This window comes from Erithacus rubecula (assembly GCF_903797595.1).
Source record: "Erithacus rubecula genome assembly, chromosome: 10".
Classification (NCBI taxonomy): domain Eukaryota; kingdom Metazoa; phylum Chordata; class Aves; order Passeriformes; family Muscicapidae; genus Erithacus; species Erithacus rubecula.
In genome coordinates, this window is record NC_136662.1 from 27,215,846 (window position 1) to 27,242,398 (window position 26,553).

Sequence of the window (26,553 nt, forward strand, 5' to 3'; positions counted from 1 at the left end):
GAAGTGTCTATCTGTGCTTCCGGCGGGGGCGGCCGGCTGTGCGAGAAGCAAGGGGCGGGGAGTGCGCGGCGCACGCTGGTCTGATTGGGCAATGGGGTTGTCAATCAGTAAATATTGTCGACGGGCGCAGCGCTGATTGGGCGGTGTGGCTGTCAATCGCAGCAGCGGGCACCGCCCCACAGCGGCGCTGAGGGAGGGGCGTTGATATGGCGGGGTCCGGGCTCTGCTGCTGCCGCAGCCCGCCCGAGTTCCGCACAGAATGTGTTAGCTTGGAAATTATCTCCGCCATCAACCCGAGTCCAACGTGGGACCCCGTACCTAGTGCCATGCCCGGTCTTTCCTTAAGCAGCCGCAGGGACGGTGACTCCATCACCTCCCTGGGTAGCCTATTGCAATGACGCTTTCTGTGAAGAAATTGTTATAAATGAGAAACAAAAGTCTCGATATTTAACAAATATCGATTAGTTCATTTTATATAGACAGAGCAAGCAGCGCGCTGGGGAAAACGTGAGGGGTCACCGCCCACTCCACACTTCCACTGAACTTGGTTTGCAGCTCCTTTTTATAGGATGATTTTCCGTGTAGTAATCAATAATTGTTATTGCTTTGTTGTAGTCATTCTGCAAGGTAAGCAGTGGTGGTCAAAGAAACTTCCAAACTTCAGTGGGACAGCTCTTGGGACAATTGGTCATTTAACCATCTGGTCTTGGCAGATAAAATACAGAAGTGGGAAGTCTGATCTTTAGCAGATAGTTTGTGATTGATTACAGGAAGGCAGGAAATCTGATTCTGCAAAAAAAAAAAAAAAAAAAAACTTTCAGACTATGGAAAAGCTCTTTTTTTTTTTTTTTTTTCTTTTACAAACTGGTATAAAATATTCAATATGCAAAATTCGTAACAGGGAGATTTAAACAGAGTGGATTTAATCATATATTTCCCTATATTTAGCTGCATGTTCTTTTCTTATTTTAAATATTCTTAACATAGGAATACAAACTCCAAAACTTCTATGATTAACATGGGTTATTTATCAATTATCACAAAATTCATCCTAATGTGATAAATGGTAAAAGATTCATGTTAATCATAGGACTATTGGGGTTTCTATAAACGAGAATACTTAAGTTTGAAATGAAGCATGACACTAAAGAAAGGAAAATATATGATTAAATAATTTTGGTTTAAATCCTCCTGTTATGAATATTATGTTTCTAAATAAGTTGTATCTACTGACAGCTTGCAAAACAAGCCTTTCACACATCCCAACAGATTCTGCAAAATCAAGTTTCCTCCCTTTGTGTAATCAATTGCAGCCTATCCCTAAGACTAGACTTCCTGACTTCTGCCATTTCCTTATCTACCAAGATAGTTATTTGTATCTATAAGACCACCACTGCTTACCTGGCAAAATTATGACAACAGAAAAATAACAATTACTGATGACTACAAGGAAACCATACTATAAAAGAGAGCTGCAAACCAAAGTTTGGTGGAGTATGGGGTGGGCTGTGACCTCTCTGCCTCCCCAGCTCTGCTTGCTCTGTCTGTATAAAATAAAGCAATCTAAATTTTGCTAAATATTGAGAGTTTTGTTTCTCATGTATAACACCAATGTCCAAGCTACACCTCCCCTGGTGTAGTTTGACACTGGGTGGGTGTCTGCCCTCCCTGCACCTTGCAGGGATGTGGTGCCTGGACCTGCTTGCCAGGGAAGATGCAAAAAGCTTGGCTTGGAGAAGCCTTCCTGGTTTCTACAACTCTGCCCTGGTTAATTTGCCCGTGGTGTGAATGGAAGAGTTCAAGATCCACCTGGACAGGTTTTAGAGCAACTGGTTTAGTGGAAGGTGTCCCCATCCATGGCAGGGGGTGGCATGAGATGATCTTTGATGTCCATTCCAACCCAAACCATTCTGTGATTCTGTGATTTTGTGAATACCCTGTTAGTGCATCTCACCAGGAGGCACTTTCTGGGATCCAGCATTTAGGAATATTGCTGCCTGCCCTTTACTAGGGGGCTACTGCTGTCCCACACTCTCCTTGCAGAGCCAGCAGTGCAGTGCAGCATTCAGTGATTCACAGGGAATTACATCTCCCATTGCTCGTGTGTGTAAAATATTCACAGATGGGATGGGACTATGAAGTGCATTAATGAGGACAGTGCAATAATGGCAAGGATTTGGCAGACAAATTGACTTTTATTGAGGCTCCAGCAATCACAGCTGGAGCAGCAGAACTAGACCAAACCCACGGGTTGTAATGGGGTGAGGAGACCTAGAAAGCAGAAATACAGAAAAGGAAACAGGGCAGGCAGGGAAGGGCAGGTTTGTGCCTGTCCTTACGTAACAGAGGAGTTTGCTGTCGGTGACAGCGGGGCACTGTGGGATTACACAGGCAGAGCTGAGTGAAAAACAGGGAAAGGAAAAATACTACCACCCTTAAATTAAACATGCCAGTCAGAAAGAGGGTGAGGAGCTGTAGCTCGGAGAAGACAGCACAAGCAGCGAGTGAGGGTGTGAGGTCAGGCAGCAAACAACCTCTCTGAGCCCGGGGACAGGCACACAAGGAAACCAGAGAGCCACGTGTGTGCAGGTGGCTGAGGCAGGCATCACACAGAGGTGCAGCTCCACACCTCAGGAAAAGTCCCAGCACTGTGTCTGGAGCTTCCTGAGATAGCAGGGCACAACTGAGAACTGCCTGTCAGCAAAACAGGATTCAGCGAGACAAGGATGAAACTGAGGGTGCATATTTCAGTTTTGGGTGAGCAGGAAGATGTTGACAGCTGGTGATGTGGCATGATTTTTGATTTACAGAAAAAATTCTTCCCTGTGAAGGTGGTGAGGCCCTGGCACAGGGAGCACAGAGAAGCTGTGGCTGCCCCTGGATCCCTGGAAGTGTCCAAGGTCAGGCTGGATGGGGCTTGGAGCAACCTGGGATACTGGAAGGTGTCCCTGCCCATAGGAGGGGGCTTGGTACAAGATGATCTTTAAGGCCCCTTCCAACCCAGTGCATTCTGTGATTCTGTATTGCTTTGTGCCACATCATGCAGTTCATGCTGTGTGCCATCCTCTACCTTCTCTCCCTCTCTTTAGAGCTCCCTGACTTCCCTGGCAGTGAGATGTATCAGCATCTCTCAAAGCAGTATTTTATATGCTGCTGAGGGAAATGTTTCACATGGTATCACTTATTGATACTGAATGGGGTTTTTTTTGGCAGATGCAGGCCAGGAGGAGATGGTCAGAGGCATGAAGCTCTTTTCTCTGCAGTGTCCGTGCTTTGAACTGGAGGTAGAGGTGACAACAGGCTCTTTGTAATTTCATCCTGTCACTTTGAATCACACGGGGATCCTTATCAGCAGATCCTTTTTTCAGACAACACACGGCATATTACCCTCAATGGCATTTCCTTTTCAAAACAGCATTCTGTGCTTTGATCAATGTGTAAAGGATAGATGAGGGTTGAGTGCAGTCAGATTTGATCTACCAGCCTGGGATATGAGAAAAAGGAAGGCATTTGCATAATACATTGCTCTGGTTACACGAGTCAGGGGCTGCTGTAGTCTACGAACATTCTAGATATAGAAGTGGTAATATTTATGGAGGCAACCTTGAAACCAGATTGCAGAGACACATAATCCCAGTAGGTTTCATATACTGAAGTCTCCAAACTTAAATTGAACAAAAGGTTCAGTTGCTTTGCACAGTGTGTTAGTGACCAGCAGCCAGCAGAAGGGTGTGTAAAATTCTCAATTTTGAGGAGAGGTGCCATCTGAAACTAACTGGGACTTGGATTTGGTTCACTTCTAGATCACAGCCCTGGCCTGGTTTTGAAAGAGCTGTTAACCTGACCTTTGCAAGTTCACTTTGTGTCCTGTATAAATAAGCTTTGGATACCCCTAGCTCAAACCACTCCAGAGCCCATCAGGAAGCATTTACTTCTCCTTCTCCCTGCAGGTGTGCCAGGTCCTGCCACATGTCCAGTGATAAGGGGACTTGGAGGTGAAGTGCCATGATGGGCATCCTGCAGAGAAGCTCAACACAGCCAGCACAGCCTGAAACAGGTGCAGCACAGCAGAGGGTTTGGACTGTCCCCAAGCAGGGCAACAGGGAGGGCAGGCAGGAGGAGAACCCAACAGCCTGGAGTTCTCACTGTCCTGAGGGAGTTTTGCCATCCAGATCCAGCTGTGTCAGCGTTGGAGTAAGAAAGAAGAGCTGTGAATAGCTCCTGGGTCCCATTGGGGTGTGCAGGAGCTGTGCCCATGGTCAGCACTTGGAAACTGGCAGGGGGCCATGGGAATCCACAGGAATTTGTCCCTGCAGGAAGTTCTCATCCATATATAGCTCTTCCTTCCCTGGCAGCGGCTGCATGCAGTGCCATTCTCCCATGGCACTGCTGGAGAGGAACTGGGAGCAGTGGGCAGAGGGGTCAGGGCTTCCCAGGAGATCCTCTCTCACATCCTGCCTGGTGAGGGCTGGGACATGGGACATGTCTGGAAAACATCTCCACACCTGCTTTGCTGTATTGAAGTTGGAAGCTAGAAACCTAAGGGGGAGTTCTGATCCTCTCTGAACAGAGCTGGGAGGAGCCTTGGGGCATTGCTTAGGCTGGCTCCTGTCCCAAAACAGCATCAGCACTACTAAACACTTTCCATACAGGAGCATGTATACTGTTTTTTTTTTTTTTTAGTTGGGCTTTTTTTTAATCCTCAGATTTTAAAGTGGTGAGTCCTTACTCTCATTAAACAACCTTTTCTAGGATTTAACCATTTTCAACCCTACAAAAGGGCCCTGAATTGTCCTCGTTACAGTGTTGAGTTGGCAACATTTTGTTTTAATCCTTATTGGGAAAAAACCAAACTTATTCCCCTTTCTCTTTGCAGCAGCCTTTTCGGTATTTGGAAATGGTTATTGTATCCTCACAGCCTTACAGCCCAGCTGAGACTTTCCCCAGACTAAACACAGATGGGTCCTGCAGTCCTACAGGGCCACACCCTGGGCTGTTCCCAAGAACCAAGTAGTCTCTCCACCAGGCCCCATCTTTCTCAAAACATACCTGTGAGTGTTTATAAGCCCAATGGGATGTTTGCCTTTTTCACAGCAGCATCACCAATTGATTCTTTGATCTACTCTATACCAGATCTTTATCTGTAAAGGGCCTGGCTAGCCAGCAAGTTCCTATCTCACATTGCCATGGATCATTATCACATGTCTGCATGGAATTGCACTCTGCATATTGCCAATCCTTTTCCCATTTTGTTGAGGTCATTTTGACTTTGAATCCTGGCCTCTAGAGTGCTCACAGCTCTTCCCATACTGGTCCCATTTGCCAAAAGCATAAGCATAATTTTTATTTCTGGATTTGGGTCATTATAATAATTTATGAGTGCTTGCAGGACCAGGGCCCAGGTGAGGTGGGAGAATCACAGAGTCACTAGGGTTGGGAAAGACCTGCAAAATCACCCAGGCCAACCATTGACCCAGCACTGCTCACATGAAACAGTGTCCCCAAGTGCCACATTTGAACATTTCCAGGAATGGTGATTCCATCATTTCTCTGGGTAGTCTGTTCCAATGCCTGAGCACCCTCTGGATGAAGAAATTTTTCCTAATATCCAATCTACTCACACAAGCCTTGGGATAAATTGAGGTTATTTCCTCTTGTCCTGTTCTCTTGTAACATGGGAGAAAAAGGCCGAGCCTCACCCGGCCACAACTTTCTTTCAGGCGTAGACTCATAAAGCTCCCCCTGAGTCTCCTTTCCTCCAGGCTGAGCCCCCCAGCCTTGTGCTCCAGACCCTTTCCCAGCTCTGCTGCAGCCCCTTGTTATAAAAGAGAAACAAAGTCTCAATATTCAGTGAAATTTCGATTGGTTTGTTTTATATAGACAGAGCAAGCAGCGCGCTGGGGAAAACGTGAGGGGTCACCGCCCACTCCACACTTCCACTGAACTTGGTTTGCAGTTCCCTTTCTATAAGATGGTTTTCCTATAGTAATCAATAATTGTTATTGCTTTGTTGTAGTCATTCTGCAAGGTAAGCAGTGGTGGTCAAAGAAACTTCCAAACTTCAGTGGGACAGCTCTTGGGACAATTGGTCATGTAACCATCTGGTCTTGGCAGACAAAAAACAGAAGTGGGAAGTCTGATCTTTAGCAGATTGTTTGTGATTGATTACACGAAGGCAGAAAATCTGATTCTGCAAAAAAACCTTTTTTTTTTTTTCTTTTACAAACTGGTATACACAATATTCATAACAGGGGGATCTAAACAGAGTGGGTTTAATCATGTATTTCCCTTTATCTAGGTCCATGTTCTTTTCTTATTTTAAGTATTCTGGTTTACACAAACTCCAAAACTTCAATGATTAACACGAATAATTTATCAATTATCACACCCTCAATATCTTTCTCGTCGTGAGGGGCCCAAAACTGAATCTAGTTTTCAAGGTGTAGCCTCACCATGCCCAGCACATGGGGACGGTCACTGCCCTGGTCCTATGGCTGATCCAAGGCAGGATGCCAGCGTGAGAAACAAAGAGTGGGTGTTCTGCCGGGGGGCAGCGTGGTGCGGTCCCAGCGCTGTGTGTGCTGAAGCGGAGCAGAGGGGCTCGGGGCGCGGTGCGGGCCCGCAGCGCCTTTGTCCGCGGGCGGGCGGGCAGCAGGCAGGGCGGCGGCGCGGTGCGGGCCCATGTGGCCGCAGTGCCGCCCGCCGGCGGGCTGGGGCTGGGCCCGAGCATGTGCAGCTGCGGCAGCACCTGGCAAGGAGCCGCAGCGCCGGGGATGTGAACCAGGCGGGGAGGAAGGCCCTTGACTCATCAGATAAATCCGGCCCCGCACGGCGAGCGAGGGCGGAGGAGGCGCGGCGACGAGCCGGGGAGGATGGCGGGGGACAGCGAGCAGCGGCTGGAGGAGCAGGGGCAGCCCAGCGGCGGGGAGCCCTTCCTCATCGGGGTCAGCGGCGGCACGGCCAGCGGCAAGGTGCGGAGCCTGGCGGTGCGGGGCCCGGCGGTGCGGGGCTTGGTTGGGGTTCGGGGCCGGGCGGGCTCCGTGCGGCGGCCCCCGGGCCGGGCGCGGCGGCCACATGGCAGCGCGGCGGGTCCGAGCGGCCGCCCCGCCACCGCCACGTGCGCGGCTCCGCGGCCGGGCCGCGGGTCGGGGAGAGCGCCGGGGCTGCGGTGGAGCCGGGCTTGGCCATGGGGATGGAGCCGCGCTGGGAACCCGGGGATGGGCGATCCGGCCGAGGGAGCGCGGCCACCGAGGCCTCTGCCCGGGACACGTGGAGGGGGTGCGGGGTGGCTGTGGGATTCATTCGCTCCTTCTCTCCGACCAGGACCTTGTGTCTCTCTGTGTCCCCGGGCAGAGCTGGGGGCTGCGCGGAGCAAGGCTGGCCCCAGCTCAGCCGGGGTAGAGGCGGCATTTCCTCTCCAGAGCCTTTCTGTGGCTGTGTGCTTAGCGCTTCCCCCGTCCCCCTTCACCTGCACTGACCCCCGGGGGTGCCCGCCCTGCTGAGCACCTCGGGGGCGATGCAGTTTTTTAATTTCCTTCCCCCTACCCCTCGCCTCCAATGGTGCCCGCCGTGCACGGGGGTGCCCTTCTCTGCCCAACTTTAGGGTAGCAGGAGCGGGAATTCTGCAGCAAATGCTGACTCACAGCGGCAGAAGGACCTCCTGGCTGCTGTGCCGGGAGGGGCTGGCCCTTGGCAGGTGGGAGCGGAGCGGGGCGAGGGCTGCGGGCCCGGGGCAGCCGCCCCCGGGGCAATGCGGGTGTTCCCGGCAGGCTGCTACACCCAAACTGCAGCGCACGGCAGCCTTACGCCTCCTCAGCCTTTTCTTTGCGTTGTTTCATATACCGTGTGTCCGTCTGAATTTGTTTAACCTCGCTAGGTCACTTTATTTCTTAATAAGAAAGAAAAATTGCTTCTTTTTTTCCCTCTGCCTTTAAGAGCAGTAAAAGCAGCTCCGCAGCTCATCAGTGCTGGTATGCAGGGCAGCACATTCTGCCTGTATCTTGGAAAGGATGAATAGATTTGAAAGCAGCTATACCTGTGAAATATTTCTTGCTGAGAAAACTGAATGTGGGCTGGCACGGGGGAAGGATGAGCCTTAGATCTCCGGATTGATGCTGTTTGGAGGGGGATCCCTCCTTCTGATGAAGGATGGCATAACCCAACTGCTGTACTCAGCCTGGTGTTCTAAGCATGTGTCTCTGAGCACCCTATTGATTCTTGGACTGCTGTTGCTGCTGCAAGGGGGAATAATCCAGCTGTAACAGGGGAGGGATGGTGAGAGAGGATGCAATTTCCTCCGGTGGGAACCAAAGCTGGATTGTTCTTGCAGTACAGCTCCTGGTGACTCAAACACGCTGGGTTTGTCTGTTCTCTGATGCGTGGGTCTGCCTCTCTGTAGTTGTCCCAATAACATCGTGTCTGGCGCTGCTGAACTGTTATGTCTCTGAACACTGTGTCTCAGGCCCACAAGGTAAAAGCAGTGATTACAGTACAATGCACCGCAGTGGTGCTCAACTTCGAAGTGAAAATGCTCAAGAGCAGCAGGCTGCCTTAGGAGAAAAAAAATAGGGAAATGGCCTTTTCTAGCAAAGGAGATGTACTAACTGGCTTTTCCTGTCTCTCAGCTTTGATTTCCCCCCTCCAGTGACTGCTGGTTGAAGGGAATCCAGCAGATCACTACCAAGTTGGTGAGAAAAGGCTGCAAGAAATATGCTGGCAAAAAACCCCCCAAGGAACAGAAAAAAGGACCTGGGGCTTGTGCCCGCAGTCCCTCAGACTGACATTTGGTGCAGGTGCAAGGCAGGGGGGCTGTGCCTCACCTGGCTGGTGACAGCGCCCTGTGCCCGGCGGTGCCAGATGCTGCAGTGGGGCTGATGTGGATTGCTTAGCTAAGGGCTTGCCTGCGGCCAGAATCCAGCCCTACCAGGGGCTACCGTGCAGGTGTGCTGGCTCTGGGTGAAAAGTGAGCGCTAGCAGGAAGGTGAAGCAGGCACCTTTCCCCCTGGGAAAGCGGCAAATCCGTCCGATTCGCCTTGACACCAATTGGGGGTTGTTGTTGCAACACACCCCTTTGGCAGCACACCAGCCCTAAGATAACAGAGGCGATTTGCCTTCCAAGGCCCCCCACAGCTCCTCCCACTGCTGCTTTTGGGTCTGACATGGGGATTATAGGTTCCACAGTCCTCTCCATCCCTCTTGGTGTACCAGCCTGTGGAAGGATGGGATTGTGTTTTGCAGCTTGCCACAACTCGTGTGGGGTGGTGTCCTGGGGAAACTGGTGTTGGAAGTGGCCAGCCTTCCCAAAGAGCTGGGGATTGTTTGGCTGGTGTTCCTTAAGTCTGTGAGAACTCAAGTTCAAAGGCTGAGTGCTCTTCCCTAGTGAGAAAAGAGGCTTGAGTGACTTTGGCCACTCCAATAGGGGTAGAACCCTGAGTGCTTTCCTGGTTTTTGGCTCTGGAAAGAAAGCTGGACTGTGTTGGGAGCAAAACTGGGGAGCTGCAGAGCTCCTGGGCAGCCTGGGATGCCGCAGCCTCTGTGAGGGCAGTGCAAGCTGCACAGTGGCTGTTTTGAGTCAGCTCAGCTGGGACAGGCTCTGCACACAAAAAAAGAGCTGTCCTCTGAAATCCAAGCACTGTGCAGTCTGGACAAAGCATGCTGTGGTTTCCTGGGGTGGAGATGACTTGGCATTAAGACCCCCATCCTGTGTCAAACCTGAAGAGGACTGGAACTGCCTCGTTCCCTCAGAGCACTTCCCAAGGCTGGTTGTCGCATTTTCTTTCACCCTGTCTGTTCTCAGGTGTTCTGCTGGAGCTCTCGTTTCCCTCTTGCACCCATGGCCTTTGTGCTAACAGCTTCTTCCCTTGCTCCTGCAAGACATTCCTGACTACCAAGGACTCTGCAACGTACAAGGCAGGCAGCCAGCCAGGCTGCGGGCTGGAGGAAAGTTCAGCAAGCTGCTGAGATGAGCTGGGAACTGTTGGGATACCTCCTTAAGCTCTTCGTGTGTCCTCACTTCAGCTTAGCTGCTGGGACCTGCCAGCTCTGCCAGCAGTGCCTGGAGCAGCTTGCTCCCAGCAGCAGCGGTGGCTGCAGGCATGGGGAGGGCTCTTTGAGCCTTAATTGTTGTCCCCATGCAAAATGAGGTGCTGATTGCTGCTTTCCAACAGGAGCTTGTAAGAAAAGACAGATTTGTAAAGGGCTGATTGCTTTGGTTGGCTGCTCATCGCTCAAATTATAGTGAGGGTTGACTATGGGTGCCACTGCAGCCCTGTAGTTACATCATTTGGGTCTTGAGTTAGCACATCAAGTTCCCAATGTGTGTTTGGACATGCAGCCTCAGAGTTTCCAGCCTGCAGAGCACCGAGATTGCAGGCTGTGTTCAGCCAGGTGTGCTCTTCATTTACCCCACCAGGCACTTTGAGCACTGGGAAGGCTGGCTGAGGCTGGAAGAGTGAGCCAGCCACAAGGCTGGAATTGCCCAGCCAGGGTGGGACAGCCAGTGTTATAACCCCCGGGAAGGAGTGGCCTGAGCTGCATGAGGCAGTTCCATCTCTGCTTGGCACCTCTTGTGACACAGCTCAGTCCAGCACAGCAAGGGCTGAGGTCCCCACAGCAGCCCGGGGGTCACTGCCACAATGTCACCACCCGGATGGCTGGCAGAGAAAAGCCCAGGGGAGATCCGGGAATGACTCCCCCATGGGAGGGGGACTAACAGGAATTGCAGCAGCCCTGTGCCGGTTCAGCACCATTTCCTGGTGACGTTGGTTTGTGGCTGGCAGGAGCCCTGCATCACAAGGTCTGACTAGTTAAACACTGGTGTCAACGTGTGCTAGAGACTCATCAAACTTTCTAGTAGAACGTTGTTCTGTGCCAGCCCTGATCGGTCTGATCCACAGGACGTTTTGATGGGTCAGCCCTTTCCTGTTACTGATGGAATATGTGCTCATTATGGAGCCTGCTTACCATAGTCCCGTGGGTTCAGCCAGCTCTGGGCTATGGAGTTTGCAGCAGGGGCTCGGGAAAAATATCCTGTGCCTAAAACCAGAGGATTGGGAGGGATTGTGTTAGAGGGCTTGTTTTCCTCCCTGCATGTAATCTGTGTTTAGAGCCTCTGTGTGTGCCTGTTTATGCTCCAGCCCGGGGTTGCTGATCACATGCACAGTGTCCCAGGGTGAGTGAATAGAAACCTGGCTGTCCCACTCCTGCTGTGCCTGGCCTGTGGCTCACAAAAGGGAAAGGCAGCGTGGTGAACCTGCCTGGGAGTGCTCTGGGTGGAGGCCCAGGCTTTTGGTTCAAGAATAGCAAGTTTCCAGTGCTAGTGTTGCCACATGTATGTGCTCCCATTAGGACTGGAAAGGATGGTGTGGGTCACGAACTGGCTGTCTGCAGTCACAGGCATTTGATAGATGCTCTGGGATCCTTCCCAGTTTGCTGTCTGTTCTGTGTGTCATCCCAGTCCAAGCACTTCCTGGTACTTTATAATTACCATAACTTTCAGGAAGAGACCAACATCTGTAACTTGTGTGCTGCAGGAGATAAACTGGAGGTAAGGGCAGCATGCTACAGAGGACAGCAGAGAAATTAAACAAATAATTACAGTGGTTCCTTATGTTTGATCTGAGCAAAAATCCTGTCAGAGCACAAAACTGGAGACTGATTTTTCCACAAAGGTGTGATGAGGACAGCCTGACCAGGCTGCTGCAGATGCAAAGCCATCACTAGCCCTGCCAAGCCAGCTCCCAATCAGATCCTACAGGAAGGGCATTATGGCACTGCTGTCCCTGGAGATAACCTCTGGGCTCCTCTCCCTGGTGGGATATGACTGCTGCAGTCTGTCCTTGCTCCTGGTTGTGCTGTGGGCCAAGGGCATTGCTCTGTTGGGGAGGACTGTCCTCATGAGCAGCCTGCAGTGGTGTGCCTCTCTTTCCACCTTGTGCTTTTGGCACAGCCCTTTTCCTGCTCCCAAGGGATCTGGCAGCTTCAGTGCTTCTTTAGGGCTGGAATCAATTGATCTGGCTAAGTCACTTTTGCTGGGTGTCTCATCTAGAGTCTCTGGGAAAATGAGAGCTGGAATGGGAGCTTGAACATCTCTCTGCGGTGTCGAGTTCCTTGGGGATGGACAGACTGCTCTCAGCATGTGGGTTTTGGCATATCCACCTGCACAAGGCTTAGTGGTTCCTGCTAGCCCAGGACAGGCCTTGCCCTCCTGAGGCTGGAGGCATCAGCTGTGTCCTGGCCCCTTCTCGTGGTGGTTCCTGCAGGGTGACTGTGGCACTGCCCATCAGCTTTCTCCTTAATACCCATCGGAAGCCATAATTCACTGTCTGAATTGTAAGTCATAATTCACTGATCAGAGCTACCCAAGAGGGATTGCGGGATAATCTGCATAATAATGTCAGGGAATTAGTCAGCTCCTGAAGAATATCTGAGCAGCTGGCTACAGGCCACGAGTGAATGTGAATTAAATATGTAATTAATATACTCCAAATAAATGTCGGGGGTAGGCCTCCAAATACCCATCTGTTGAGTTTCTTCCCCTGTGTCCTCTCTGCTTTTGGGAAAATAAGTTGGATTTCTTCCCCAGGTGCCCTCTGCATCTTCCCTCCCCAGCAGAATAAAGCTGTACTTCTTCCTTGAACACTGGCTGTTTGTGTGCTTGGCTCAGGGGAGGAGTCCTGCAAGGGGAGCTGCAGCTGCTCCTGCTCAGGAATAACCTCTTGGAGCTCTTGCTTGCACAGTGCTGTGCTGATACCTCCCTCTCCACGAGCTGTGAGGTGTGGGCTGGTTTGCACAGCTTTCCAGGGAGCAGCTCGAGCACAAAGCCTGGGGGAGGGCAGCTCTGGGGGTTTTCTCCAGCCTGGAGCCGAGTTCCCCTCGCTGCAGCATGTGGGAAGTCATGAGCAGGAGCTGGAGTCCCTCCCTGCTGCATGCTTGGAAAGTCCTGCTTCAGTTCTGTGTGGCCACCATGGGAAAGGTCTGCTTGGCAACCACGGAGGCTCAGAGGCTGCTGGCTCCTGGCTATATTTAGTTTTAACCAAGTTCTGGAGGAGGGGAAGGCTTTTTCTTGAGAAAGCATCTTGTTGCTGGGAGTTTGGTGCGGCTGAATCACCGGCAGTGTTGGCTTTGGCTTGTGCAAGGTGTGCCAGGATGAGGTGCTTGTGGAGCAGGGGCTGAGCAGAGACAAGGAGCTCTGGCATAGCTCTCCTATTCCTGCAGATGAGTTGTGTCATCTAAGGCATAGCTAGTGATGGGCTTATGTACTGGGATCACATCACCTTTCTCAAGCCATCCTCTGCACTCCTGGGCTTCTTGGAGAAGAAGCAATTGTCTTCTTCCCTGGAAGAAGCAGTTTGGAATTGGCAAGAGAAGGAATCTGAGCCCTTCAAGTGGGTGCTAAGTGCATGCTGTCAGCATGTCCCCTGCATCCAGTACTTTGGAGTCCTGCTCTATTCTTGCTCTTACTGGGCATCTCTGGGTCTTCCCAAAACCTGGCTGTCCTAATTTCCAGTTATTGATGGATCTTTTCACAGTCACACATGTATGTTGTGCTGCTTTGGCAGAAAAGGGAGCAGGGAATATGTCATTTATTTGAAGGGACACTTCCTGAGGCTGGGAGTTTCTGTTCCCGTTATGTAGGGGAATTTCCAAGCTGTGTTTTGGTTTTTCTTCCTCCTTAACAGTGGGTGTTTATCAGCCAAGGGGAAAAACTGCATGTCCAGCTGTAGGAGTTGTTCAGGTTGGCATCAGGCACTGCCCTTCATGAGACACTGTTCTTATCACAAATGATAGTGAGAAAAGGAAAAACCTTCTCTTGGACCTTGCTGAAGTTCACTGCCCTACTAAGGCAAGCTGAACACAGCCCTGGAATGGACTAAGACAAGCTGAACATGCCCTGTCCCCCACTGTCCCTATGTCCTGCTGCACTTTGTGCAGGTACCATATGTGAGCAGTGCCTGGCCCACCAAGGGGACAAGTGTGCCTCTTCCCAGAGCCAGGAGGTGACATCCCTGCTCACCCAGGCAGTATGGGGTGCTGAGAGCAGAAAGAATGTCTTTGAGGATGTCTTTCTCTACAACTTCTGCCAGCTCTCCAGAGCCCACCAGGGAAAAGGGAAGGGGCCACTCTGTCTGCCAGGTTGCTTTTTCCAAGAGGCACCATCTACCCTGGAGCCCTGGATGGCAAATGCAGCTGGGATACAATCAACTCCTCATCTGGAAACCTGGAGGGAGGACGTGTTCCTGTCTCCAGCTGCTTTGGGGTACTTTCTCCTTGGGCTTTTCTCACCATCAGGTGTCTCAAATTGTGAGGTATGGAGTTAGAGGGTGATTTTTCAGAGCTGGTGGAGGTTCCCCACCTTCCAGAATCCATAGACCAGAAATTAGTGTGCATAAGGCTGAAGGAAGACTAGCACCATTTATCTGATGCTCTCAAATGATTTTATAGCCAATACACATGCTGAGATCCAAGGCAAGAGAGTGAATGCAAATCCATGTGTTGCTTTCACTGATTCAAAGGAAAGAAGTCCTGCTCCCTCCCCTGGGCTGGCAAAAGCAGTTTCTGGTGCAGTTCCACGTGGAACCTGGGAATCTGTCTGGGTGGCTGTGCTGAAAGGTGGTTTATTCCTAATGGCAAAGGGCCTGGGAAGTTTATTATCCTCAGCAGCTGTGGCCAAGACTGAGCCCTGCTGCTCTGCATGCAAGCAGTGGTCTGGGGGAGTGAGCAGATAGGAAAAGTGGGAAAGAGGCACTGAGCACACCCTGGTTTTGCAAAACCTATAGCTGGATAAGCAGTAGGGCTGATAAGGATTTGGGGAGTAGGAAAACTGAGGAGAGTGAGCTGCAGCTCTGTGTGTGTGGAAGGGCAAGTAACTGGCAGGGAGTTGCAGGGCTCTGTTCTGGGTGGGAGCAGCTTGCTGCAGGGCAGGGCTGCCACTGTGGCTTGGGAAGCATGTCCTGCCTGCTGGGAGAGGCAGAAGAAGAAGGTGGGATGCTCAGGAGACCCCATCCCTGACCCAAAACCCAAACTAGTGCCCAGGGCTGCCCGGGCTGCTGTGGGTCAGCTGGAGCCGGTTCTCTCCACAGCAGAGCTGTGTGTGAGCCTCTCCAGCCAGGCTGGGGATGACTCACACCCAGTGGTCACAGCCAAGTCAGGTCAGCCTGGCCTGGAGGGAAGAGACAGTCTCTGGAGAGGGGAATGCTGTCAAATCTTCCAGCTTCTCAGGCAAACAGCCTTGCACTCTGCATGTCGGGGTGACCTCCTGTGGCAGGCATGCATTCCCCTCCCTGTGTTCCCTCTCACCAGGGCTCTCTTCAGCTCTGCTGCTGGAGGTTGCCAGCCAGGTATGGAGCAGATGGCTGGGCCATCCAGGATGTGGGAGTATGGAAAGAGCCACTGGCAGGCTGGGGTAGGCAGGTTGGGGCAAGCATGCTGCTCTTTGCAAGGCACAGGACTCAGCAGAGCGGGGCCAGGAGCAGCTTGGCTGGGCACCTGCAGCCAGTGTGAGTCCCTGAGTGGGAGCAGCTCCCTTGGGCACCAGGCAGTGGATGCCATGGGGCAGGAGCAGAGTGCCCCCAGCCAGCCTGGCCTTGGCTCCCACTGGCTGGGGCAGTGCTGGCTGCTAGGCAGCAATGCAGTCACCACCAGTGCATTGCACAGAGGTCAAGCACTCCTGTGACTAAGGAGAAGGGACTGCAGCAGGCTTGGGGATTTGTCCCCTGAGATGTGCTCTGGGTCGTGTCGCAGTGGTGGCCACAGAGCCAGTGCCAGCCACCCTCTCCCAGCCCTCTCCCTGTGCAGTGTGAGGTGCCCTCTCCCTGTGCCCCCTCTCCCTGTGCAGTGTGAGGTGCCCTCTCCCTGTGCCCCCTCTCCCAGCCCTCTCCCTGTGCAGTGTGAGGTGCCCTCTCCCTGTGCCAGCAGCACTCGGCCCACGTGGCTCCTGAGCCGCTGACTCTGCAGTGCCCTGAGCCTCGCTGTGCCAGCAGGCACCAGGATATGCTGGCTCCTCCCAGCCCTGGCAGCTGTGGCAGAGATCCCTGATAAAGTCCCATGGCTCTCTTTCTCATGTCTTCCCCTCCTGGGCTTTGTTTGCTCTCCCTCTGAGGACTGTCTTGTGCTGGAGCAGAGCTGGGGGACTCAAGACTGCTTTTTCAGGGAGGAGGCTCAGCCCTAATGCCCACGGGGAGCTGCTTGGCAGGCTGGAGTGCCTGGGCCCCTGAGCATGTGGCTGAACCCAGGTAGGAGCCAACTGTCTTTCTGCTGCCACTTGTGCCCAGAATAGGAACTGTGGGCAGGCTATAGGGGCGGAGGAGAGGGTGGCAGGCAGCAAACTTGGTGCTGCTGTCACACTAAAGAGTACCATGGTGATGCCTCTGGAGCACTTTTCTTTCAGTGGCTTTGGGAAAACCACAGATTCTTGGCTGGAGATGCAGCAAGGAGGCAGGGATGCCACCTGGGGACATCCTCCCTGTGCCACTTAGGTGTAACTTGCTGTTGATGTGCTTCTTTTGCTATTCCTTTCCCAGTCATCAGTGTGCTCCAAGATTGTCCAGCTGCTGGGCCAGAACGAGGTGGACTATCGCCAGAAGCAGGTGGTGATTGTGAGCCAAGACAGCTTCTACCGGGTCCTCACCTCCGAGCAGAAATCCAAGGCACTCAAAGGCCAGTTCAATTTTGACCACCCAGGTGAATGGAGGATGGTGAATGGGCTGGAGTGGGACCCCCAGCTGCAGCAGCAAAGAGCCTGCAGGGGCACTGGGGCTCTGAATCCTCCTGGGACAGGAGTGGGTGGCTTAGTTAAGCTCTTGTGGAGCTGGTTGCATTGCTGGCAGGGTGGTTGGGATCACCTGTGTGTCATCCCCATCCCTCTTGGCAAAGAAATGGAGTGGAGCGTTTGGGATGAGAAAGAGCAGGTTAAAAACCCTCAAACTCCTTAACACCCTCCTCCTTCCTGCAAAAACATCCCCCAGTCTGAAGGAACCTTAAAGGTCATCTTGTTCCAGTACCCTTCACCTAGAGCAGGCTGCAAAGGAACAGATTGGTTTTTAGTGCAGCTGAGTCAGGCCCAGAGGTATCTGGCCTGGCAGAGTCCCTGAAGCCAGCAGCTCCATGGCCCTCCTTCAAGCAGGGAACCAGCTGTGCAGCTGCTCTGCCAACCCTTCCAGCGAGGGGCCCTGCCCTGTAACTACAACAGGGGCTCTTTGAACCATCTCTGAGCTCGGTGGGGAAATTCCAGAGCTGCTGTCCCTTCGTCCCCGCGAGGACAATGGCCAGAGGCAGCGAGCACTGAGCAAACAGAGCCCTGTCTGTCTGGCAGCTCAGTGCTGGAACACTGCTCCAGTCTCTGTCCAAGGGCTGGAGCCCTGGAGGAGATGCCTTCCTGCGCCTGGGCTGGCAGCACTGCTGCACAAGGACAGTATTGATCTCTGCAGGCCAAATCCCAGGCTGGTGCAGAGCCACAGAGCCCCGTGGCTCTGGCAGAGCTGGGCCCTGCCTCATCCCTGGGGAGGTGCAGGGCTTTCCTCCCAAGTCTGTCTGTCTGTCTGTCCCCAGTGCATGGTGCCAGCGACGCTGGCTCAGGCAAAGCTCAGCATCTGGCGGGTGGGAGAGGTTGCAAAGCTGCCTCAGGTAACGTTTGCTCTCTCCTCAGATGCCTTTGACAACGAGCTGATCGTGAAAACGCTCAAAGAGATCACAGAAGGGAAGACGGTCCAGATTCCTGTCTATGACTTTGTCTCCCACTCCAGGTCTAACAGCTGCTCCTGCCTTGCCTCTGCTAACGTCCTGTGGTGCTGCACGCTGCCCTGCCCTCTGCTTGGCTGCCTAACCTGCCAGCACAGAGTTTCCATCCTAACTCCTCCAGCCCTGGTTAGAGCATCCCAGGCACATACAGGCACAGGCTGAGGGTCTGGAAAGCTGTGTAACCACCCAGCAACATCCAGGAGGTTACGACCTCCTTCTCTTCCCCCATCCACGCCTCCACTCCCCAGAAACTCGGTGTTTGCAGCTTTAACAAGTACTCAAACAGCCTGGCAATGCCAGGAAAGGAGGAGGACAGCAGTTCTTGCTCCTGTAACACTCCCCTTGCATGTGTTCAGCTTGTTTTGGCATGCCCGTGTTGGTTGTGGATGGCGTGGCTCTGCTCCATTTCCCACAAAAGCACAGGGAAGTGCTGCCTGCATCCCAGGAAAGCAGAGCTGCCCGTGCAGGTTCCTATGCACAGCCTTTCCTGGGCTCTGGCTTGGCACATAACCCTTGTGAGCAGCAATGGCCGAGGTGGGGGGAGAAGGGCTGGCGTGCTTCCTGCTGTGCTGTTTGTCCTTCCAGGAAGCGTACGTATGCCTTGGATTCCCTCCACGGCGGTGGGGTAGGTCTGCCCTCTCCTCGGTGCCCCCCTGGTGCAGCAGTGGTGTCCCAGGGTTGGAGCAGTGCTTAGCAGCACCGCTGTCTCCCCCCCACCTCTCATTTTGTTCTCCAGCTTCCCCCAAAGAGCAGGTTTTGACTGTGCTTGCCCTGGCAGGAAAGAGGAGACGGTGACCGTGTACCCTGCTGACGTGGTGCTCTTTGAGGGCATCCTGGCCTTCTACAGCCAGGAGGTGCGGGACCTGTTCCGCATGAAGCTCTTCGTGGACACGGACGCAGACACCCGGCTGTCCCGCAGAGGTGAGGACAGAAATGCCCCTGACGGATCTGGGCAGCTGTGACACCAGAGCAGGCACAAAGCTCAGAGTGGCACTGGGGCAGCGGGACAGGACCTTGCTCTGTGTCTCTTGGGATGCAGTGGGATTTTTGCTGCCTTGGCTGGGATTCCTCCTTTGATGATTGCTGAGCGTGCCGTGTCCTCACATGGCCCCGTGGCACCAGCCCAGTGCCAGCAGCTGCTGCCAGTCAGCAGATGCCAGCAGGGAAGGGTGCAGTGGGCAAGCAGAGCATCTGGGCAGTTCAGGCAGAAGGCAGTGCCTGATAGATCCACTCAGGGCCTGGCCTGTGGGTTTGCTCTGAGGGTGGCATTTGGGCCATGGGTGGTGCAGATGGGGAGTCTGGTTGTAAGTTTGTGCAGCCCAGTGTGGAGCCTTTGTGTGGTGTACCTGGCACTGGGGTGATGGTTTGGGGGCAAGGAGCCCTAGAAACCAGAGTGTCCCTCTGCAGGAGTCCCCATGTCCTGCTGGCTTGGATGTGGGAGGGACACCCACGCTGCAGGGCCTGCATGGCTTGAGATGTGCTTCTTTTTTAAGCAGCCTTGAGGGGTGGGGTCACTGATGCAGCGCCTCCTGGGTGACTACAAAACCATTTGGGGACTCTCAGGGCAGAACTCCCTTCTGTCTGAACTATTCCTACCCCTGTTCTGACAGGCTCCACAGGGTGCCTGGGGAGCAGAAGAGGAGCAGTCCCTTCCAAGAGCTCTGTGCTGTGACGAGGGGAGCGCGTTCTCAGTGCGTCAGTCTGGGACTGTTGTGTGCATGGATGGGACTGTTCCACTCTGCAGTGGAGCTGGCCTTGCCTGCCCTCCTGCTGTCAGACACATGCAGAGCCTCCTCAACTGCTGGGATGTCATCAGCAGTGATTAACATCTCCTTTTTATGAATCCCTCTTGACCCTGCCCACTGTTCTTGTATGACTCATCCAGGGAGGTGACAGCACAGTCCTTGCAGGGAGATGTAGTAGCAGGTCACAGATATGCACTTGCAGGATCCCAAAATGTGAGCCCTAATTCTTTAAACTCTGCTGTGCAGGGGCTCAGGGCCATACCCAGCTATAGTGTGTGACCTCAGCCACACACAGCTCCCTGCTCAACGTCCCCTGGTGGGAGAGGATCAGAAGGGTGAGAGTGAGAAAACTTCTGGGTTGAGACAAAGACACTTTGATAAGTAAAGCAAAAGCCACAAGGCAAGCAAAGTGAGGAATTTGTCACCACTTCCTGTGGGCAGGCAGGTGTTCAGCTATCCCCAGGAAAACAGGGCTCCCTCGTGTGTAATGGCTATGTGGGAAGACAAACACTATCACTCGGAATATCTCACCTTCCTCCTACTTCCCCCAGCTTTATATCATCATGAATGTGGTGTGGAACATCTTTTGGGTCAGTTGGGGTCAGCTGTCCCAGCTGTGTCTCCTCCCCCACTGCTGGGGTGGGGTGAGGAGCAGCAGAGACCTTGGATCTGTGTAAGCACTGCTCAGCAATAACAAAAACATCCCTGTGTTATCTACCCTGTTTTCAGCACAAATCCAAAACACAGCCCCACACCAGCCACTGTGAAGAAAATTAACTCTATCCCAACCAAAACCAGCACATTCTCCACCCCTTATTCCAAACCATTTAAATCATGCCCAGGTCCCACACTATCCAGTCCATTCTCATTCCCCACCTTTGGTGTAACACACATATATCAAGCTCCTATTTTATGGACCACCACTGTAACAGATCTCTTGAGTGCCCACTGAGTTAATTGAGTCCCTGACTTTGGGCTCCATCTGTCCTTGTGGTCATTCAGGACAGGAGAAGGTGGTGTGGAGCTGTTGGGTCACTGCTGTGCTCACACTGCTGCTTGTAAGGCTTCTACTTCTCCCACTCACCATCAATCACTTGCAAAAGGGCAACTGTGCTGATGGAGGTGCTGCTGTCTCCTAGTTACTGTAGCTCATTGTTCTGGTGGGAATCTGGCCATTTCCCTGCCATCAGCAGTTGGTAAGACCACTGCAGCATCAAATCTGTTTACTGTATGTGCCTGTCATTTCTGGGAAAGGAGAGCCTGTGAGAGGTGCCAAAGGTATAATCATGTCCCTGGAACGTAGCTGGAGGCAACTCATAGCAAAAGTTGGGATCTTGTGTTGTGATGTGGCCCTGAGTCATCCTTCTGTCCCAGAAGTCCTGAAGGGTTGCAGCAATTGGGTTTTCAGCTGGGCAGCAGCAGGAGATGAGGTTCCTGGAAGTGCAGTGACAGCTCAGTTAATCAGCAGTGCTGGGGTTCAGTGTGTGCAACTCACACCATCCCCATCTCAGCACCTCTCCTCAGAAATTCTGCTAGCAGAGTGCAAGGGGCAAGGTCTGCCAGGTACCTCAAACAGGGATCCATGGGCATCAGGGACCTAATTCTGGCTAAGCTGCCTCACTGCCCTGTCCTTGGCCAGTTATCCTAAAAAATAAACCAGGTCACATGCATGCTTTGGGTCCAGTTTGAGTTTGGACTTGCTGGCTTCAAAGGGGTGCTGACCTGTCCTTGAGATATTTGCCTGCCCTGCCAACAATCCCTCTGGGCAGGGTGTGTGGCTTTAGCTGGGTTGTTGGGGCCAGGTACAAGACAGCAGGTGTGTGACTTGTGTTTGTGTGTGGGGTGATTGTCCTGCTGTGGTGTGCCTTGGGAAGTGGCAGGAGAGCTTTGTCCTGTCACACCAGCCCCTGCACCCCAACAGATAAAGCGTGGGACCTGGGAAACAAGTGTTATGTTTTCCCTGCCTCTTTCTGTATTGTTCAAGCCAGGGCTCACTCCTGCTTGCTGCAGCAGGCAGGGAGCTGGCAGCCATCCTGCTGCCAGCCCTTTCCCCCATCACTTCCCCCATGCAGGGCTGTGAAAGGCCATGCTGTGAGGCTGCTGGGGACAGTGCCAGAGCAGCAGTGTGCTGGCCCCCAGAGCACACGGGCACTGGCTGCCCAGCAGGTCAGGCAGGCAGGGCAGCGCTGTGCCTTGGCTCATTCCTAACCCAGTGCCAGGCACTCACATGCTGGGGAAAAGCCAGCAGCCCCCTGGGACAGCCAAGAGCCGTCTGCTCGGCCACAGGGCTGCTTTGGCTCTTCCTTGCAGATTGAATTCCTGCTGAACTGGGGCACTTGTCCATGCTGAAGTGGCTTCAGACTGGAGATGGCGCAGGCCCAAACAGCTCATGCAAACAGGGTCAAAGGCCTGAGTGGCAGAACAAGCAGGAGGCCAGTTTGCTCTCCTGCCTTCAGGCTTCCTCCTGAGCTGACCTGCCCAAGCACCTCCTCAACCTCTGGTTCTCCTGCTTGGCTGGGACTGCACGAGGAGCCTGGCACACCTGTGCAGGGGGGGGAGTTTTACTCTCCTCACCTCTGCAGATCTGAGTTAAACTGTGCCTTACTGTGTGTGTGGGGCTGAACCCCACTGCTTTTCTGCTCTTTGGGCAGCTCTGCACTGGGATAGCTGAGAGAATGACCAGTCAGGCAGGACAGAGTGACAGGAGGGGGGCAAAGCCTGAGGCTGGGAGCACTCAGGACTGGGCTGGCACTGGTTACAGCTGGAATGTGCATGCAGAGCCGAGAAGGGCAGGAGGCCAAGAAAAGCCCTTGGTCAGGTCAGCCAGCCCTTGGCTCCCAGGAAAACTTGGAAGCAGGTTAAAAGAATGGAGCTGGGCTGGGATGTGCTCAGACACATGGACAGCAGCTTCCAGGAACGGTGATCTCAGGTACAAATACAAAATACCTGGGTCACTGGCCGAGGGCTGTACTCACTGAAGGGAAAGGGGATGGAGAGGTTTGTGCCTCAGCTCCTGACTGTGCCTTACACCTTGCCCTCAGTGCTACGAGACATCAGTGAGCGAGGCAGGGACCTGGAGCAGATCCTATCTCAGTACATCACCTTCGTCAAGCCTGCCTTTGAGGAGTTCTGCTTGCCGGTGAGTCAGTGACAGCCACGGGACTGCTGCAACATGAGCTCTGTGCCCAGGGCTCACATCACCCTCCTGGGCCTTGCTGCCTCTCTGCAGCCTCTGGCCAGGGCAGGGTGTGCTGGGGACTGTTTATACAGCCACTGCCTTCCTGCTGAGATCACCCTTCCCTTCGGGAAGGCAGCATGGCCAGAGGAATCCCTGCCCGTGGAGGGCTGACAAACCACTGGGCAGCTCAGCCTGGGAGGGAAGGTCCTTGGCTGTATTTAGCTGGGGAATGGGGGGTCGCTGCCCCCAGGCAGCGTTTGCTGTGTCTGCCTCCTCTTTTGGGCTGTCCTGCCTGCCCTTTTCACCCTGCTGGCTTCATGCTTGGGAGGGCAGGGAAGCTTCTTCCTTCTCTCTGTGCCATGGGATGTGGCCTTGCAGGTTGCATTTCCTGGCTGGTGAGTGGCCAGGGTGACAAGGCCTGCTTAGAGAAAGGAAGCTCCTTTGGGAGCTGATAACAGGGGCAAGGTTCTCTGGAAGACAGGGACTGTGGGGGAATTTACTGCAGTCCTGCAGACTTGCATGGAAATAGCATATTTGCAGGATCAGCCATTGTACACCTTTCCTGGCTCTCATGGGGAGGAGCCTGTGCCTTGGTTCTCAAGGCTTCTCAAGCAGATATGATAGTTATAGTAGCTATACAAGGATTTTTTTCTTTTTATTCTGGAGGAAGTGAGTCCTGAAACCTGGGAACTGCTGGCCAGCACCACAGACAGGAGTTAAACTGTGCCTCTCACCTTATGCTTGTCTATCTGGTCAGCTTTGCCCCTTACCTTAAGAGGGACTGATTCTGTGCTACAAGGTCTTTTCCTGGCTCTTGCACTGCTCCCTTTTTCCAGTATCACTCAGCTGAGGCTCTAGAGAGCAATTCCAAAGCCCAGAAAAGCTTTTCCTGAAAGGCAGGTCCAGCTTGTGAGGCTCTTCTTCTTGCAAGTCCCCACCCCAACAAGATAAATTCACAGTTTTTCAAAGCAGCAGATGCTGTATCTTCTGATGAAGAGTCTGTAGGAGAATGAAGTGAGAAACAAGGAGGGCACAAAACTGCCTTGTTTCTGCCCACAGCTTTGCAATGGTCTACTCCCACTTCCAACCTGGTGTTGGCTCAACTGCAGAGCAATGCAGGCTCAGCACCCACTGTTGCTGTTGTTTGACTCCTAAAGCAGCTCTGGGCCAAGTGGTCCAGTACTGAAACAGTCCAGCATATGCTGGTGAGTTTGGATATGTCTGGAAGCACTTGGAGGTGTGAGGTGACACCCATCACCCCAGCTGACTTGGTGGGCTTGCATGTCAGCTGTAAAACTGACAGAAACAGGGAGGAAACAGACTGGCACCTGCAGGTGAAACTAGGTCAGCACTGCTGTCCTGAATCACACCTTCTTTGCAAGTGATGTGGTAGAGAATTCTCCCCCCTTCTCAGACAGATGTTGTGGCTGTGCCCAGGCAGGCCAGCTCATGCTCTTGGAGCAAGTCTGGATTGGATTCAGGGGGAGTGATGTTCCCAAGAGCATCAGCTGCTGGAGTCGTGTGATTATGAGGCTTCTTAATTGCAGGTTTTGTTTAGGGTGCCTCTTACTGGCTTCTGTATGAGCTGATGAAAATGGAGTGAGGGCACAAAGCATGGCCCTTAAAACACAGCAGAACACAAATAAGAGCATCCCAAATGTACTATCAGCAATGACATACCTCCCAGTGGGTCTGGGTTGGGCAAGGAGCTGCCCCAGGGAGTAGGGACAAAGCCCCAGCCTGGTGTCTCTCCACTTTCCCTGTAACACAGTGCTCTCTCTCCTCCCAGACCAAGAAATATGCTGATGTGATCATTCCCAGAGGAGCAGATAATGAAGGTAAGTACCCAGACCCTGCTGGCAGCCAGCTTTGGGCTATTGCTGTTGCAGTGGAGTTAGGCTGGAGGTAGCAGTACCTGCCACAGAGGGGACTCAGGCCACTGCCACCCGAGAGAGTGCTGCTACCACAGGTGTGCCAAGATGAGTCTGTTCCCTTTGCTCCTGCTTGGAGCATCACTGACTGGAGTTTGTGTTCCACTAATGCCTCCAGCCCCACTCCTGGTTCATCCCACACAAAAGGCAGTGTGCAAGTGGGTCAGCTAGGTGGACACCATCAGCCTGACCATCCTGGGATCAGATCTCAGGGGGATAGGAGGGGATAGTTTTGCCTGGAAAGGCTGACTTGGGACAGAGACTAGACAGGGCAAAAGGAATAAAATAGGCATTTATTGAAAGGATCCACCTTGGGCAGTGCAAGAGCCCAGCCAGAGTTACACCCAAATCAAATCCAAGATGGATCCCAGTCATGAGTTTTACACTTTTATAAGTTTTGGTTCATTTATATCTTGGGGTCAATTATCCAAGTTTCAACACCCTTTCCCTTCCTGTCATTGCTGCTTTTTGGGTACCAGTTGTCCTTGATTCTCTAGCTGGGATGGGATTGCTTTGTCTAATTCCCCTGTGAAGAGACATTACTAACACCTAATATAAAGTTTCAGAGCAGCGATTCTGAAAAACATGGAAGCTAAAACCCAAGGCAGCAGTAGCAGTGGGAGGGACAGCCTTGCCTGTGGTGGATTTGCAGCCATCCTAACGCCACCTCTCCCCTTTTGCTCGCAGTGGCCATAAACCTGATAGTGCAGCACATCCAGGACATTCTGAACGGAGGACTCAGCAAACGCCAGAGCAATGGCTACCTGAACGGCTACACTCCCCCGCGCCAGCGGCAGCCCTCAGAGTCCAGCAGCCGGCCCCACTGACCCGGGCAGAGGCCACGGCCCCACGGCCCCTCTGTACATACTGACCACTCGTTCCCCCCTTATCTATTTAAGAAACCAGACGGAGACGAATGCCTTTAATTTTGTATGTTCCGATTGCCGAATGAGAAGCAGCCGGTCGCTCGGGAGCCCGGACCACCCTCAGCTCCCGGCCTTGCTCAATAACTCCTCCAGCACGGAACCGGCTATAAATCTCTATAAATATAGAATTGCTCTATTTTTGTGTAAATGCAGAATAACGGAAAATTACTTGCCAGGCTCAGTGTTGCTGGGAGGGACTGGGAAAGGGGCTCCTGGGAGGTGTTGGTGTCAGGATCTTCACCTCAAAGGCGGTAAGGAAGGAAGAACTGTGGTGTCCATCCTGGGAAAGGGCAGGGGCAGCTTGAGTGTGGCCTGAGTGTTACATCTCAACTGGGTTTGGCTCTTCCTACCATTAATGTTCAGATCCAAGCAGCCTGGTTTTGGCTGGCAGGTGCTGCACAGTGCCTCTGGCAGCTGGGAGAATGATGTGGAGTATCTCCCCCTGACTCTCTGCAGCTCCAAGTCTCAGCCTTTCAACAGCATCCCATTCTGTGCCTGACACCCCTTCCCACCACAGGTGTGGTGATGCTGCTGCCACACCCTCCAGCCAGGACCTGGAAGGTGGTGCTGGGTATGTGGCCATATAAACACAGCCTTTTTAGCAGTCTCAGTGCCTGGCTCGTGTGGGGGCAGCATAGGGACACCTTCAGCCCCTCTGGAGCTTGGTGGCTGTGTCTGGTGCCACTGTTGGTTGACCCTGGGCTGATAGGCCTGGAGGTTGGCTTGCAGGTCAGAGGTGTGTCTCATTCCTCACTTGGTTTTGCTCTTGTATGGGGGATTTTGGGGTTTATGAGGTATGGTTAAGGGTCTTCTAAAAGAAAGGGGCAATGGCTGAAAAGGCAGCTGCTGAGCTGCCTTTCTGAAGGGCTCAGCAGTGTGTAGTGGTCCCTGCACTGCCTTGCAACCCCATGTGGGACATCCACAGGTCCCATCTGTGTAGTGTAAAACCGGCTGCCCAGCAATACTCTGCTCCATTTTTAGTCTCCTGTGTCCCTTTCACTGTCCCTGCAGTCTGTTGTCCCAAGGGCTGCCCAGGG

The 26,553-nt window shown here is 53.1% G+C and overlaps 1 protein-coding gene across 2 annotated transcripts; it reads left to right on the top strand.

Annotated features, from left to right (window-relative positions):
* Nucleotides 1–6,674: 6,674 nt before the first annotated feature.
* UCK2 (uridine-cytidine kinase 2) lies at nt 6,675–25,664 on the top strand. 2 transcript variants are annotated; one of them, XM_079313403.1, is made up of 7 exons: nt 6,675–6,971; nt 16,521–16,680; nt 17,645–17,741; nt 18,515–18,657; nt 22,523–22,620; nt 24,449–24,497; nt 25,278–25,664. In XM_079313403.1, exons 1-7 carry the CDS (start codon nt 6,873–6,875, stop codon nt 25,415–25,417), a joined length of 786 nt encoding a protein of 261 aa, XP_079169529.1. In that variant the 5' UTR covers nt 6,675–6,872; the 3' UTR covers nt 25,418–25,664. The 2 variants fall into 2 exon arrangements, with proteins under 2 accessions (XP_079169529.1, XP_079169530.1); XM_079313404.1 differs by lacking the exons at nt 6,675–6,971; nt 16,521–16,680; nt 17,645–17,741 and adding an exon at nt 17,898–18,361.
* Nucleotides 25,665–26,553: the final 889 nt, after the last annotated feature.